The sequence below is a fragment of the Pseudovirgaria hyperparasitica genome (genome assembly GCF_010093815.1).
Source record: "Pseudovirgaria hyperparasitica strain CBS 121739 unplaced genomic scaffold EJ05scaffold_6, whole genome shotgun sequence".
NCBI classification, from domain to species: Eukaryota; Fungi; Ascomycota; class Dothideomycetes; order Acrospermales; family Acrospermaceae; genus Pseudovirgaria; species Pseudovirgaria hyperparasitica.
This window is the reverse complement of record NW_022985554.1, coordinates 289,354-305,509: the sequence shown is the minus strand read 5'-3', so window position 1 is coordinate 305,509 and position 16,156 is coordinate 289,354. Positions and strand designations below refer to the sequence as shown.

The 16,156-nt window shown below is 49.9% G+C and overlaps 4 protein-coding genes across 4 annotated transcripts; 2 read left to right on the top strand and 2 right to left on the bottom strand.

Annotated features, from left to right (window-relative positions):
• Positions 1–159: 159 nt before the first annotated feature.
• On the bottom strand, positions 160–2,673 carry EJ05DRAFT_475170 (arginyl-tRNA synthetase). The gene is made up of 2 exons (XM_033743747.1): positions 2,102–2,673; positions 160–2,048 (listed from the first exon to the last, which is right to left on the bottom strand). The coding sequence occupies exons 1-2, from the start codon at positions 2,402–2,404 to the stop codon at positions 396–398; spliced, it is 1,956 nt and encodes a 651-aa protein (XP_033601373.1). The 5' UTR covers positions 2,405–2,673; the 3' UTR covers positions 160–395.
• A 478-nt stretch (positions 2,674–3,151) lies between these two features.
• Positions 3,152–7,530, bottom strand: EJ05DRAFT_326466 (uncharacterized protein). Its single transcript, XM_033740798.1, has 5 exons — positions 7,485–7,530; positions 7,019–7,423; positions 3,951–6,922; positions 3,656–3,902; positions 3,152–3,475 (listed from the first exon to the last, which is right to left on the bottom strand). The coding sequence occupies exons 2-5, from the start codon at positions 7,320–7,322 to the stop codon at positions 3,276–3,278; spliced, it is 3,723 nt and encodes a 1,240-aa protein (XP_033601372.1). The 5' UTR covers positions 7,323–7,423; positions 7,485–7,530; the 3' UTR covers positions 3,152–3,275.
• A 582-nt stretch (positions 7,531–8,112) lies between these two features.
• EJ05DRAFT_326425 (uncharacterized protein) lies at positions 8,113–12,027 on the top strand. Its single transcript, XM_033740796.1, has 5 exons — positions 8,113–8,647; positions 8,709–8,852; positions 8,903–9,087; positions 9,140–11,512; positions 11,583–12,027. The coding sequence occupies exons 1-5, from the start codon at positions 8,198–8,200 to the stop codon at positions 11,668–11,670; spliced, it is 3,240 nt and encodes a 1,079-aa protein (XP_033601371.1). The 5' UTR covers positions 8,113–8,197; the 3' UTR covers positions 11,671–12,027.
• EJ05DRAFT_326426 (uncharacterized protein) lies at positions 12,028–15,803 on the top strand. Its single transcript, XM_033740797.1, has 3 exons — positions 12,028–12,271; positions 12,331–15,131; positions 15,182–15,803. The coding sequence occupies exons 2-3, from the start codon at positions 12,444–12,446 to the stop codon at positions 15,683–15,685; spliced, it is 3,192 nt and encodes a 1,063-aa protein (XP_033601370.1). The 5' UTR covers positions 12,028–12,271; positions 12,331–12,443; the 3' UTR covers positions 15,686–15,803.
• Positions 15,804–16,156: the final 353 nt, after the last annotated feature.

Here is a 16,156-nt window from a genome sequence, read left to right as displayed (position 1 = left end):
TAATAAGAAGCCTCCCCGCGGCCGGTGGCCACCTACCAGACCGATCCAGACACTTCCCACAATCAGGCTTCGATGCACATAGGTCTTACGTTCAGACTTATTAGCCAGTATGGTAGATCGTGAAAACACGGACGAACAGCTTTTGGGCGCCCATTGAAATGCTTTTGTCTCTGAGTCGCGCGGTCTGTGCGTATCGGTAGGCAGTCAGGTAGCCAAAGAAGGTCATCTTGGATATACTATACTACGCGATGCCATCGAAACGCGAGCTTTATTCATGTCCCGTGAAACCACGCCCACATGATAATCAAAGCGGTATCTAGAAATATACATCACAAATGCAATACTTTTCCCTTAATCCCATCCCATAATGACGCATTCCTTCCTGCACGCCCCGCTTACATCCTCTCCACGGGACTCAAGCCCAGCAACCTCATCCCATTGCCCAGTACCTGCTTCGCCGCAACCAACAGCGCCGCCCTCGCCTTCTTCAGCTCCTCCTCGCTGCCCACGACCTTGAGCACCTCGTAACTGCTACTCAGCGTATGCACCATCTTGAACAGGTACGTCAGTACCGTCGTCGGCTCCTGCGTCTTGACCGTGTTGACAAACACATCAGGCCAACACGCCAGCGTGCGAACGAGATCCATTGCCTTAGGCTCCGTAAGTAGGCTCAGATCGGCGCTGAGAAGTTCCTCGAGCGACAGCGGTGCCTTGCGCGTGATGCTCGTGATGCGTGCATGTGCGTATTGCAGGTACGGGCCCGTGTCGCCTTCGAACGAACACATCCGGTCCATGTTGAATTCGTAGTTGTTGACGCGCTTGCCCTTCATGTCCTGCACCATGACAGCGCTGATGCCCAGGGTATCGGCCGTCTTGTGCGGGTCTTCCACCTCGGCGTATTTGTCTGCATTGCCGCGCATCACCTCGTGCATCTTGTCGCCGACGTCGCGCAGGATGTCATCGAGAAAGCGCGCCGTGCCCTTGCGTGTGCTCATGCCCAGCACCATGCCGAAGTTGATGTGTTCGCAGCGAGATGAGATGTCGGTGCGGCCCATGAGTTCCATGATCTTGAAGAGCTGCGCTAGGTGTAGGTCTTGTTGGTTTGCCACAACGTAGATCATTTTGTCGAAGTGATATTTCTCGAAGCGCTCAGTGGCAGCGCCGATGTCGCGGGTGAGGTAGAGCGAAGTACCGTCCTTTTTCTTGACGAGGCACTTGCCGAGCTTCTTTTGATGCTTGCTTAGATCCACGAGAACGGCGCCGCGGTCGACGTGAGAAATGCCTTTTTCTTCGAGAATCTTGGCCGCTTCATCCATGCTGGCGTCTTGTACTTGGGACTCGCCAGAGTATTCGTCATAGCGGATGTTGAGGCGCGCATAGGTGTCTTTGTATTTGACGATGGACAGGTCGCGGAATCGTTTCCAGACACCGAGCGCTTCTGAGTCGCCGTCAACCATGCGCTTGAAGTATTTGCGGGCTTGCTCGTCGACACCCTTGTCAATTAAGGCCTGCAGTTCCGCTTCTTTTTCTCCAGTAGGCTCCTTTGCCTCCTGGAGTTTCTTGATTTCTTCTTCCTTTGCATCCATGACTTCCTTCTCTTCTCGTGATATCGCTGAGATTTTGACATATACTTCGTACAAGTGACCGATAGGGTTCTTTACCAATTCTGCTTCGCTGCCGAACTTGTCAAACCCGACCGCGAGCACACCGTATTGCTTTCCCCAGTCTCCTAGGTAATTCATCCTGGTGACGTCCCATCCTGCACCCTCATATAGATTTGCCAAGAAACCACCAATAATTGTACTCCTCAAATGTCCCGCGTGGAAAGGCTTTGCTATGTTTGGTGATGAGAACTCCACAATCATCTTCTTCTTGCCTTTGCTTGGATCGGTGGGGTCACGAAGACCGAAATTCGGATTGAAGCCACACTTGGCGCCATTCTTGAGAACGAAAGGAACGATGAGTTTTGTAAGGGGTGAAGTTTTGAAGAAGAAAGCGAGTGAGACACCGACTACGGTCGGCCTTTCTACGAGGACTGATTCAGGAAACTAGGCCAGGACGTGTCAGTCACAACCTTGTCGACTAATGTGAAAAGAATTACCTTCTCTGCCAGCTCTTTGGCAAGCGCGTCTGGTTTCACACCCTTCTTCCTCAGGGCCGGGACTGGTAATTGCAGGTCTCCTTTCTCGAGAGTTGTTGTCCACTGCATCGCCGCCAATATTATGCTCTTCTCCACGTCACATATACTCGCTAACAGCTCAGTAATGTGCGCCCTATAAACGTCGAACGGATTTAGCTCTGGATATGTGTTTGGCATCTTGGGCACCTCCGAGACGCCGACTCCTTGGAGAATCGATGCGAGCTCGTCAATGCTTTGCGCAGGGGTATTTTGAGAGGCCTCCATCATTGTCGTAAAGTTCAAAATATGGTATCCAGTGTAAAGTGTTTTGGTGGTTTGATATGAACGTGCGGAACTTGTACGGCCCGTCAATGGCGGGGAATGAGTCAAGCGCAGATGACTGTTGGTGAAAGTTGATTGTAACGAAGCGAAAACACCCTTGAACAACCGGCCTCGGGGAACCAGCATGTGCGGTGGTCCTAGGACGTGGCTAATGAACGGTGTACCAGTGCGTGTGAGAGATAAAGAAAGAAAGAAATTGGCGACTTGTTTTGTGGTCAGATAAGTAGATCGCAAAAAATGACCAGGTCTGGTATTATGCCTCAGGCATGCAATCTACACCCGGCTTGAAGCTCAGGAACGTACGCATTTTCGCATACCAATCGATCTGGGTTCTCAAGCGGCCTTTCACTTTACGTAGCACATACCTATATGCATCGAGTTCTGAATACTGATATATATTATTAACTAACTAAATATACTGCTGGCACATTTTCGTTGCGATGCGCAAGGATACCGGTGCTCTTCCACATTGTCCAATGTCGATCCTCCTTACCGCATCGTATTAGGCATTTGCTCCATTTCGCGAACAAACGCCGAGACAATGCAAGGGTATCGCCCTTAATCATTTGATAACGCCGTCAGATACGCCTCTCAATAATGTTTACGCATTTGACACGAATGCGAGCGCGTATTGTCTCGCCTCTGTGATGCTGAATGACGGCATGGAAGTGCCGATGTAAAGATTTGAAGATCATTGCAGAAGATGACAAAAGCCAGAAGATCTAGAAGAGTGTTATATCACGTCAATCAAGACAGGAGAAGATCAGGGTATTGGGCCTTGTTTTATCAAGGATATAGGAGTACCCTGGAAAACTCATAGGTTGAGAATCCTGGTCGGATCTTTTAGGAAATCGCGTCGATAATTGGCAATGGCGTTGACGATCAGATTCAGTTCGTGGGTCTTGCTCTGTTTCAGGGTTTTCAGGACTCCTTTCAGACCTTCTTTCCACTCGCTCTGCTCTTCGTCAGTGCGACCTGGATTTGTGGTGCCAAGTTGCAGAAGAATGAGATTGTCTGTCACGTTAGAGGGACGGAATTAGCAAATGGACGGGGAAACGCTCGGACAAAAAAAGGGGAGTGATGACGTAGAAGCCTCAAATGGAAAGACTAAACGAAATAAGGAAGGATGTGGTAGCTTGTGATGACAATCGAGGAAAGTTGAAGGGAACCAAGATCCGTGGTCCGGCTACGCACCAGTCAGTCCCATCTTCTTGAAATGCTGGAAGCTGCAACCGCCGTCGTTGCATGCCCCCCCTGATGCCTCGAAGGGGCAGATAGGATTCTGGGGATCTATATCATGACTGTAGGTCAAAGAGCGAACGCCACCCCTCACCTTACGAGAAAAATGGGGGTGATATCGATACGCTTTGAACAAACGGAGTGGACTCTCATAGGGTTGGTAATGCTTAGCAACTGTGGGAGCTGTGACTTGTACAGGGGCCTAGAATACCATGAGCCCAACTCATGACAGTACAAATGGCGCCCTTACATTGTTACTGTCTGGCTCACACGTTCCAGCAAGATCCTCATGATTTGACTTTTCTTTAGGAGCTAAAATATCAGTATTTCCCTGATTTGAATCTTTCAACTCAGCCAGAGATACGTCACTAGAAGACGAAGACGACGAAGACGAGTATGCAGGGTTCTCAGCGAGATCATCAGGTAAGGGCGGCGACTGTGTTAAATATTCGTCTGACGAGTCGGGTCTTTCTGCGACCGCCTCGGACATCTCGTGGTCACCAGGTTCATAATCGTCCCCCTCTGGGTCGGGAATAACAATGTTGCCAGGCTCGTAGTCTCCCTCAATTGGGTCGGCAATGTCGATGTGGCCTGGTTCATACTCGTCATCATCTTCTTCACGAGCACTATCGCGGTTTTCACTTGCTGAACTGGGGTTGTGCTCAGCTCCTGGCAGCGCGTCCGGGTCGTTGGACAAAGCCATGGAATCGTTCTCGTCCGACTTCTCCTCTTGTGAATACGGAGATAGCTCTCTCAAGTAGTCGTCCGATGGTTCCTCGGCCGTGGTCTCGTCCTGCTTACCTTCCGGCATGGCCTCGGGAGGGGGATCTGGAGAATAAAAATCGTCGTCATCGTCATCCTTGACAGATACCTCAGAGTTGGTCAAGTCGATAGCTAGATTATCGATCTGAAGTCGTGCAGATTTTGTCGCAGAATCGTCGTAATCAGAACCATTTTCATGTTCTTGCTCCGGCTCACCTTCGTCGTCCGATACCATGGCCATCCTAGTGTCATCGCCTAGATCCCCAGTCATGTCTGCGCCACTTTTCTCTTCTTGCCCGTCTTCTCGGCTTTCATCACTATCTGGTTCTACTTCCTCCAGCGCGACCAAATGGGTAGGGCTTTCATAGAGGTCATCTTGGTCGGATTGAGTAGTGTCGAGCTCGTCTGCAGACGCTGCTTCATCAATTTCATCGCTAGATATAGACATAGCGTCAACCTCTTTCGGTTCCTCAACCAAACCTGTCGGGACTTCGTCTTCGTCATAAAGATCATCATTGTCTTCATTATCGTCATCACCGCGACTGCTTTCGTGACCGAGTGCGCCGTGATTTTGGTCTGAATTGCGCCGGGTGCCAGAATCTCCCGTAGAGACCTCGGATTCAGCGTCTTCTACGGAAAGTATACCTTCTCGTTGTTGGTCAATCTCATCCTTGGTGGCCTGTAAGACCTCGAGTGGCATGCCGTCAGTATCGATTCCAAGGCTTTCGAGTTCGTTCACCAACTTCTCCTTCTCTAGGAGCTGCATATGGTTCTCTGCTTCCAGGCGTTCCATCTCACGTTTGAGCTCATCTAGTCGCGCCATGTTCCGAGCCACGCTGCTTTGTTGAAGCTCGAGGCCTGACTGTATTTCAATGCGTCTCCGTCGCTTCCATTCCGAATCACTCAGATTCGGCGACGCAAAATTGGACAGTTGAAGTTCTTCGGTCACATTGTCTCGTGTTCTAGAGCGTATGCTTTCTGAAGTATGGTTCGTAGCTTGTCCAACGCTTTCTGACACTTGAGAGGGTGGTGGTTTCTTGGCTCGCTTCCTGTACTCGGCCTCTGCTATTTTTCTTCGGAGGGTTTCAATCTCCTTCTCATGTTCCGTGAGATCAACATATCTTTTCCCTTGATTGACTCCAGATGCTACAATAGCGGGTGGCGTGTTCAGTCCCGACGGTGTGAGGCTTGGAGTCGATGCAGTGTGGTTTGTCTTGTGTGGGAAGCTTGTCAGCGCTGGCATATTGCGAAACGACTTCGTGTGCTGTCTCTGACTCATGCTATGTGATGTCCTTCCGTCATCATCGTCTTCAATATCCATATCGCTGGCAGTACTTTCATCATCGCTGACCTCGATGATCATTGCTTCTTCGCCCTGTGAGCATCGTGGCTGGCCAAAAGGGCGTTTGGAAGTTGATGCTGATGGCGGGGCAACGCTGTCAAAGTCTGAGGCTACAGGACGCTTCTTGCGACTACCTCCGATAGTAATCTTGTCACGTGCTGGAGGGAGACTAGAGGTGGTAGCAGCTTGAGATTCCACTGCGTGTCTCTGTTGGGCTGAAAATTCAATTTCCTCATGAGTCTTGTGGCTGTTTTCGCCATGTTGGTGCGGCGATGATAACGCTTTGTCGACTAGGTGTTCGGCAGTTTCGATTTCATCGCCGTACAACGGCGATTCTGATCTTTGAGGCAACGCTTCGCCAGCTCCAGTCGTCACTTTTTGATCTAAATCAGTGGTTGCAGATGATGAAGGAGTTGACTTTGCAGCTTTTGAGGCCTGTAGCATAGCCATCTTTTTTCTGATCAATTCATTTTGTTGTCGCTTCTTCTTTTCAGCCTCGGAAATACTTAGCAAGGGATCGGGTGTGACTGTCCTCGCCATAGGAGTGCCAATCGTTTGGGACAACTTTGAATGTAATTCATTGGTCTGTCCTATGGACTTTGCGTCCACTGCTGGGTCAACAGCCTTGTTCTCTACAGGTTTAGTTTCCACAATCGTGGGCTTCGCAGATGACTTCTCGACTTTAGCAGCACCGTTGACCTTTCCCGACCGTGCGGCCATGAGACGAGCAATGTAGGCAGTACGATCTGCACCGCGGACTGGATCCGAGTCTTTGCTGACGGCAGTTCGGTCAACCGCATGACTACCAGTTTTATTCTGCGAGTCTATCCGAGTAGGACTGGGAAGCTGCACCTGAGGCGATGGGAATACAGTCGGTACATGATCTGCTAATACGCGGCTCGCGGTCGTGAAATTAGACGTGGATCTGATACCTTTGGGGTCGTCACTGTTCTTTGGAGGACCAGTTGCCGTTGTAGAAGGTAGAGGTAAACCAGCTTCTTGCCAATGTTCTACCAGGATCGCTTGATTCAAACCTTCTCGAGTAAGATCACTTAGTCCATAATGATGCCGAGAGAGATCAACAAGAAAACGCTTCGCTCTCTCTTTATCCATGCGCTCTATACCAGAGTCAGCGATACCTTTTGGTGCCCAAGGACCCATTGCAGGGGTGGCCACTGCGGGATGATTTCCCTGGGCCTGCGAGGCTTTCTTGCCCTTTAGTGGTATGGCTTTCGTATCGGCCAGAGGCTTAGATGAATTCAAGCTCGATTCCAGTTTCATATTTCTATGTTGTAAGGTTTGCGGAGTAGAGCGAGGTTGCGCCTCTGAGAGCTGCGGCACGTACGGGAGACTATCGCTTTCGCTCAATTCTCCCTCCTCTTTGTCGGCTTCTTGCATTTCAACGACTCTATCTATAGGTTCCCGATGGATATGTATAGGCTGCTGTGGCGGTAGCTCGCTCTGCGATTTGCCTTTGGATGAAGTGGATGTGGATGCATTCAGTCCAGGTGGCAGCATTGGAGGCGGTAGAGGATGTCCATTTGGACCCAGTAAGGGCGGAGGGGGGAAAGCACCACTCTGAAAACGATTCCAAAACGCCTGGAATTGTGGTACGCCTGCTGTGGCAGCGTCAGGGATAGGTGGCCCAAAGCTTCCTGGATACTGAAATGGTGGAAGTACCTGTCCATCACCAGGTTTCCATGGATTCTCGGAAGACGACTGCGTCTGTGTCTGTGTCATGAAGTGACGTCCTGGAAAGGGTACGGTGGTGCCAAAGGGAACGCCCGATTGCGGCGGCTGATTATGAAAGTTTGCCATGATGGTCACATATGGCAAAAGGATAAACAAGAGACTGGTGACGAGACCGCATTTGTCAGATCATAGCACTAGCGCTCCTGGATGAGAGGGCTGGGGAAAGAGTGGTTTTAGATGCGACGGCGAACAGACTGAAAATGAACACGAGAAGTCTTAGTTGAGAAGAACTACCTAGGTACGCGGTCAAGAGACCAAGAGACTCACGGACATGTACTGGGAGGTTTTAGCGAGGTTTAGCCGTCTAAAGCGGGAAGAGCAGGTTACAACACGGTGCAGCGCGCTAACGGCTGTGGTTGCTTGGGTAAGGAGCGGGTTTTGTTTACAAGCATAGCTGCCAAACGGACTACCTCCAAGATAGCAGGACTAATCATTCAACGCACCCGAGCGCAACCCCGCCGTCATTGCTGATGTACGCTACTCTATCTTCTTGAACTGGTCGTGCGATTATTACCGTCACTTCAAATCTCACTGGAACGCGTTCTTCCATTCCATTCAGTTTGCCGCTGCACATCGACGCGTGTGCATCATGAACCTCAGCTTGTAAAGACTCTTCGAATGCCAGACGGCCTCACCTCGATATGAGCGCTCCAGCACAGAACGGTCCACGGTGGAGGACCAGTCCCTTTGGCAGGGTATCACCCTCCCCTGGACCTATGCCTCTCAGCAACAGGCCTAAATCCACCATGCTATCCTCTCCGCTCTCCAATACTCAAGTCCCAGCGCATGCGCGAAATCAATCATTCTCTCCAACCGGAAATGCAGACAGCAACACGGAAGTCAATGGTGCTCGCAAGCGGTCACATTCTTTGCGCAATGGAACCCCCGTGGGCGGCACGTTCGCACCGCAATTTATAAAGACAGAGGACGCAGAAACCGGGACGGGAAGTGTCCGTGGTATTGAAGGGGAAAACGACTTTTCTGGGAAAAGATACGTCTGGCTGAAGGATCCCAGCACTGCTTTTGTTCGCGGATGGGTAGTAGAAGAGTCTGAAGGTGATATGCTGCTGGTACAGTGTGAAGATGGCAGTGTAAGTCGAGCGTCTCGAGCCCTTTACAGCGCTACAGGTGGCATATTAATAAAATACTCAGCAACGGCAAGTTCTCGCAGATGCAGTGGACAAGGTTAATCCAGCAAAGTTTGACAAGGCAAATGACATGGCTGAACTTACACATTTGAATGAACCATCAGTCGTCCACAATCTACAGATGAGGTACCAATCTGATCTCATATACGTAAGTAATCTTAGATCTAGCTCTGAAATATGACGCTGACATCTGGATAGACTTATTCGGGCTTGTTCCTGGTGACCGTAAACCCGTATTGTCCTCTACCCATATACTCCAGAGATTACATCAACATGTACAAAGGACGAGGGAGAGAGGACACAAAGCCTCATATTTTTGCCATGGCCGACGAAGCCTTTCGCAATCTTGTGGATGAGGGGGCAAATCAAAGCATATTAGTGACGTGCGTATGCTCAAGTGATGGCCTTCTTTCAACTTTGCTAATCGAAAGACAGAGGCGAGTCAGGAGCTGGCAAGACAGAAAATACCAAGAAGGTCATTCAATACCTTGCTGCTGTTGCTACTTCCGATACACCACGGGCGAAATCAGGAGGTCGACATATATCAAATCTATCTGAGCAGATTCTACGAGCCAATCCGATCCTTGAAGCTTTTGGCAATGCACAGACTGTTCGAAACAATAATTCCTCCCGCTTTGGGAAGTTCATAAGGATTGAATTCACGCGAGCTGGACAAATAGCTGGAGCTTTCATAGACTGGTATCTTCTTGAAAAATCGCGCGTGGTCCGAATCAACACGAATGAACGAAGCTACCACATTTTCTACCAGCTGCTTCAAGGCGCTGGTACAAAAATGAAGCGCGATTTTCTTCTTGACGGCCTTGACATTGGAGATTTTGAATATACGAAACATGGTAATGATACGATCACAGGTGTTTCGGACCAAGAGGAGTGGAACTCACTTGTGGAAGCCTTTCATATCATGGGTTTCTCGGAAAGAGATCAAACATCTATACTCCGTAAGATGGCTGCAATCCTGCATTTGGGAAATATAAGAGCGACAAAAGAAAGCATTCGCGCAGATCAGGCAGCTCTTGGTACGGATGCACGCTCCCACGCAGCTAAGGTGTGTCAGCTTTTGGGAATTCCCTTGGACCCTTTTATCAAGGCTTTGCTACACCCACGTGTCAAGGCAGGTCGAGAATGGGTCGAAAAGGTGCAAACACCGGAGCAGGTCAACCTCACACTTGACGCACTGGCAAAGGGAATCTATGAGCGAGGTTTTGGAGACCTCGTGAATCGCATCAACAGACAATTGGATTGTGGTGGTGGGGCAGATGATTCTCACTTTATCGGTGTTCTTGATATCGCCGGTTTTGAGATCTTCGACGAAAATAGCTTCGAGCAGCTTTGCATCAACTTCACCAATGAGAAATTGCAGCAATTTTTCAACCATCACATGTTCGTTCTCGAGCAAGAGGAATACGCGAGGGAGCAAATCGAGTGGAATTTCATCGATTTCGGCAGAGATCTCCAACCGACGATCGACCTGATCGAGCTTTCAAATCCGATCGGGATATTCTCGTGCCTCGATGAGGACTGCGTTATGCCAAAGGCCACCGACAAAACCTTCACGGAGAAGCTGAACTCACTTTGGGACCGAAAGACACCAAAGTATCGACGTTCGATCTTGAATCAGGGCTTCATTCTTACTCACTATGCGGCAGAAGTGGAGTATTCGACAGAAGGCTGGTTAGAGAAGAATAAAGACCCGATGAATGACAACGCCACAAGACTTCTCGCTGACTCATCGGACAAGCACATCGCGCACCTGTTCTCTGACTGTGTCGAGGCAGATGATGAACAGGGTGCAGCACGAAGTCGCGTTAAGAAAGGTTTGTTTAGGACCGTCGCTCAAAGGCATAAGGAGCAGCTGTCTACTCTTATGACACAACTACATTCAACTCATCCTCACTTCGTAAGATGTATCATTCCAAATCACAAGAAGCGTCCGAAGCAATTCAGTGCACCCTTAGTACTGGACCAACTTCGATGCAACGGTGTTCTCGAGGGTATTCGAATTGCACGTACAGGCTTCCCTAACAGACTACCCTTCGTAGAGTTCCGCACCCGGTATGAAGTTCTTTGCAAGGACATGCCAACTAATCCCCTCGAAGGGCGTGAGATCGCCAAGCTCATGCTCGGCAAACTAAAATTGGACCGCTCGCTCTACCGTGTTGGGTTGACAAAGGTGTTCTTCCGAGCTGGTGTCTTAGCAGAGCTGGAGGAACAGCGAGATGAGCTCATTCGCGAAATCATGTCTCGCTTTCAGTCTGTCGCTAGAGGATTTATCCAAAGACGCATTGCACATAAACGCCTCTATCGAGCTGAAGCCACCAGAATCATCCAAAAGAATTTCCAGGTATATCTCAAACTCCAAGCCAACCCGTGGTGGAAGCTGTATGTGATGATGCGGCCAATGCTTGGCGCGACTCGACAAGCCGCGGAAGTGCAAAAGCGTGACGAGATGATCAAAGCGCTTGAACAACGGATGCAGAATGAAGCCGGAGATCGCCAACGACTGGATGAAGACCGTCGACGAGCCGAGACAGAGATCCAGCGAATTCAGCAAACGCTAGAGAGTGAACGTGCTCTAGCTTTAGACAAGGATGAGATATTCAAGCGCCTCCAACTGCGCGAGACCGAACTGGCTGAGAAGCTCTCCGAGGCTCTAGATGACCAGGAGAAACTTGAGGATCAAATTGACGAAATACTTGATGCGAAAAAGCAGATTGAGAGCCAAGCAGACGCGTGGCGGAAGGAACTTCAAAGCGCAGGCGAGATCATCAGCCGGCTGGAAGCAGAGAAGTCAGTTCTCACCGATCGCATATCCGAAGTCAATAAGCAGCTCACTGACCTGGAGCACGCTCAATCGCAGCGCAGTGAGGCTGAAGAAAGTCTCACACGAGAGCTACGAATGCTACAGTCTCAGTTGTCTCTCAAAGACCGTAAGCTCCAGGATCTAGAAGAGAAGTTGCTAAAAACAGATCAAGATCTCGACATTAAACTCGCCGCCTCAACCAAAGATCTCTCCAACACAAAGAGGCAGGTCAAAGAGCTCCTGGAAGAGAATCGCTCCATCCGACAACAGATGAACGATCTTTCATCTACGTCAACTAGCTACGAAGATCTCATTCGACGCAAAGAGAGCGAGCTCGCTATACTGAGGACTGATCTCAAAAACTATGACTCAGATCGTAAACTGTTCGATAGCGAGAAACGCACCTTAGCATCGAAACATGATGATCTTCAAAGTCGATTAAGAGAAGTGCAAGGTGAAATGGAGGCCATGAGATCACAAGCATCTCATCTCGAACGTGAAGCCGCCGATGCAAAGACGCTTCTAGCAAACAAGATGTCAGAAGATGAAGAGGCTGGCCAGGGGCGTAAGATGCTTGAGAGCCAGATTGATGATCTTCGCGCCGAGCTGTTTCAAGTCCAGTCTTCTTTAGCGCGGGAACGCCAATCTCGAGACGATGTGGAGATGATCGGAGAGGAAAAGTACAAGGAGCTAAAGCGAGATTTTGACTCGCTCAACGAGTCCAAAATCACCATTGAAAAGGAGATGTACGTTCAACAGGATATCCTACGACGAGCAACAGAAGCCAAAAATTCGGCCGACAAAGATCGCAGGGAGATTCAGACCCAACTGCATGATCTCCGCCAGGAGTACTTGGAATTGAAAGAAGCCAAAATCGATGCTGATCAGGAAGCACAACGTACCGCCTCGCGCTTGGCCATGGAACGGTCGGCTGGGTTGAAAGAGCAGCTTGACGCGAAAGACCGCCAGATCAGGCAATTGGAGGAAGAGTGCATGCGTTTGAGCGATGATGTGGAACGTCTAAAGGTTGCTGCCGCAGACGCTATTAGATCGCAGCACGACCAAAACAGACAACGCCTTGAGCGCGAACTTGTGACCGTCAAAGGTCGACTTGCAGCCTCCGAAAACGATAACAAGACTTTGTTGAACAAGATTCAGCAAAAGAACCTGGATATCGCGCGTTCCAATTCTCGAATGGGCGACAGCCAGCGAACTCAGGCTGCAAAGGCCCAACTACAAGCACAGAAGGACAAACTAGAGAAGGAGAACTTATATCTTCAGAGCCAGCTCCAAGAGGCGCAAATAAACATCACTTCACTCGATAAACAGAAGGAGAAACTTTCCTTGGCCCTTGAGGATTTGAATCACGAGATTACGAGAGAGCACAAAACAAGCCGAAACGCTGAGAAAGTTTCATCTTCTGTCAATCTACAGCTTGCCGATGCAAATAGAAAGCTAGAGACAGAACGACAGCTACGCAATCAAGCGCAGTCTAGCACTCGAGCGGTACAGATGGCATTGGACAACGCGAATCGCGAACTCTCAGATTCTCATGGTCAGCTTATGACTCTTCGTAAAGTCTTTGATCCCGAGGCGGATCTCTCTATTACCTACGAAGCTGCAAAACCTGACATCTCCAACGTCGTGGAGCTGGCTCGTCAGCTCGAGGCAGCTCAGCAGTCCCTACGAGTAGCCACCGAACGGGCCACAAGGGCCGAGACTCAACTCGACGGTGCACGAGATCGCTTTGAGGGTGAGATTTCAGAGATCGAGGGCCGACATACAAATTCTCGGAGAGCTTTGCTCGAGGAGATGAACGCGAGCCAAGTCAATCAAGCAAGCTCTCGTCGGTCCCCAGAGCATCAACGGAAGGACTCTGATAACCGACGTCCTTTCAGTGCAACAACTACTCCGCTCCACCAGCGTCACCAGAGTAGTGCGACAAACCACTCGGGCCGATCAGACCGTACTGTTGACTCAACAATCTTCAATCAGCGCATGGATATGGCTACGCAACTCGAGGAGGTTGAAAATAGACTTCAGATGAGTGAGATGCGGAACCGACATCTAGAGAACGAATTGAAGCGATCGCCTGTCAAACAAACATGGGGAGAGGAAAGCCCTTCTCTTCGACGACAGAAGAAACTTGAGGTAGAGAACTCTCGATTACACAATCTTCTGGACGACTCTTCGGCTCAGATCTCAGCCCTTGAGCGCAGTATCAGATCAGGCCAACTCAGCTTCCAAGAAATTCAGACGAAGTCACATGAGGAGCTCTACGACCTGATCCAATCTCAGGAAGAAAACAGGCAAATGCTGTCCCACTCTTGCGCGAATGCGAGATCCGAGCTTGCGGATGCTAAGGCTACGTTCGACGAGCTCAAAAAGGCAAAGCAGACCGCCGATTTGGAACTTCGCGACACGCTCTCAAATCTCGAAAGCCTACGCTCCGAAAGAGAGCAAGAATCGGCGAGCCATAGTCAACTTCTTGAGGAGTTTTCTGACCTGCAAATTCGGCTGGATTCGGAGACCTCTAAACTTATCGACGTCGAGTCAAGTCTAAATCTTTACAAGTCGCGTGCAGACGAATACTTTAACAAGCTTGAACAGGCCGAGATCTCGGTCCTTAAAGCTACACGTGCTGAGCAATTCGCCAAGGGTCAAGCTCGAGAAGCAGAAGAGACATGTGCCAATATAATGGCTGAACGCAAGCAGATGGACGACATAATCGAAGACCTGCAGCGCCAGGCGCAAAAGTCCGAGGAGCGACTTGAGGATGTGTCTGCGGATCTAGAAGGAGCTCTCCAATCCAAGAAGCGATTGCAAAACGAGCTCGAAGACTACCGCAGCCAACGCGCGATAGACATCGAAGATAATGAAACTTCTATGGAACATACCCGTAAGACCTATCAGCATGAGTTGTCAAGCTTGACTCACGAGCTTGAACTTGAGCGCGAAAATGTCATCTATGTTCGCGAGGAGAATGGACGACTTCGGGATGAGATCGAAGAGTTGCGCGGCAAATGGGACGACGAGGTCCTCAATAGCTCCACCTGGGCTAAGGAAAAAGCCAGACTCGAAATGACCCTTCAGGATGTGTCCAACTCCCGCGACGAAGCCACAAGTGCGCATAATGAGGCCCAAACAAAGATTGTATCTCTGTTGACACAGGTGAACCATCTTCGGAACTCTATGGACAACGCTCTAGCAGAAAGAGACAACGTTATCACCGAGAAGAAAACCCTGGAAAGACGCCTCGCGGACGCATCGCAACGTCTCGACGAACTTTCGAAAAGCGAATCGCCTTCTCTGCGCAATGCGGCAGCCTTTGATAAGGAATTGTTAGGTTTGAAGTCGGACCTTGCTCAGCAGGAAGACATTGTCGCTGCAGCTGTCGGCAAGATGAGAAGGTCCGAGGCCTTGGCTCAGGAACTTCAAAAGGATATCGGAACAGAAAGAGACCTCAATGTTCAACTCCACAAGGAGAAAGCTGCTCTTGAAAAGAGCATGAAGGACTTGCAACTCAAACTCGTCGACCTTGAGACTCGAGGACAGGGAGGTCGTGCAAGTCAAGACGTTCGGTTCCTCCACGGACGTATTCAGGAGGTGAGTACATCGGCTATGATCTGTTGCGTAGGACACTAACACATTTACAGCTCGAAAAACAACTCGAGTCAGTCGAGTCCGTCAGGGCCACTGAATCGAAATCAGTCCGCAATGTGGACCGAACAGTGAAAGATCTTCAAACGCAACTCGAACGTCGCGAAAAAGCAAATGCTACCCTGGCGGATGATGTTGCTAAGGCTCGCGACAAGATCAGCAACCTCTTGAAAACCATTGACGAGTTGCAATCTGCCGATTCAACTTCCCAACTCATGGCTAAGCGCGCCGAACGTGAACTTAAAGAGGAGCGCGAAAAGTCGGCTCGCATCGAACGCGAACTCGAAGGCTGGAAAGGTCTCCGCGTCGAACGTAGAAGTGCTCTGGGTGTACCTGGCAGCGATGGAGGGAGCCGACGTGTCAGCAACGCGAGCGCTCTACCAGGGCTCTCAGGAAGTAGTGATAGGCCATCGAGCAGCGCTGGTGGTCCAGGCAGTATCATGGCTGGATCGATCCGTCGTGAGCTCCGTAAGATTAGTGGTTCAAAGGGTTTTTTGTAAATAGGCTTGCCGCTCGCGTAGAAGATGAAGTTGACGTAGACGATGCACAGGGCTCAGCAGCGCCTGAAGAGAGAGGCAGAGTGCTAGAGAGGGGTGCGAGCGGACAAGCCGGTAATCATGAACAGCTTGTTTTCCATAGTGATGACAGCGACGAGGAGTTGCAGCGGAGGAATACTTTCAGGCGCTTGAGGGGCATCATCAGGTCCAGGGCGTTTATGTAGCGGATGGGTCCGTTATGTGTCTACGGGAAATCGGTACATACGGTCATGAGGGCTGTAATTGCGTGGTACTACAGTTTTCAATGCATCATGTTTGGTTGTTATGGAACTTCTATCGCTATGCAGCTTTTATAGCTATGAAATCTTGCTATTCAGGTGCATCGAAGACTGCGCAGAAATAATATAAGGTTTGGCTTTTCAAAATTAGGGTTTCTTTGCCTATGCAGATCTCTATGTCCATTTTCCAATGAAT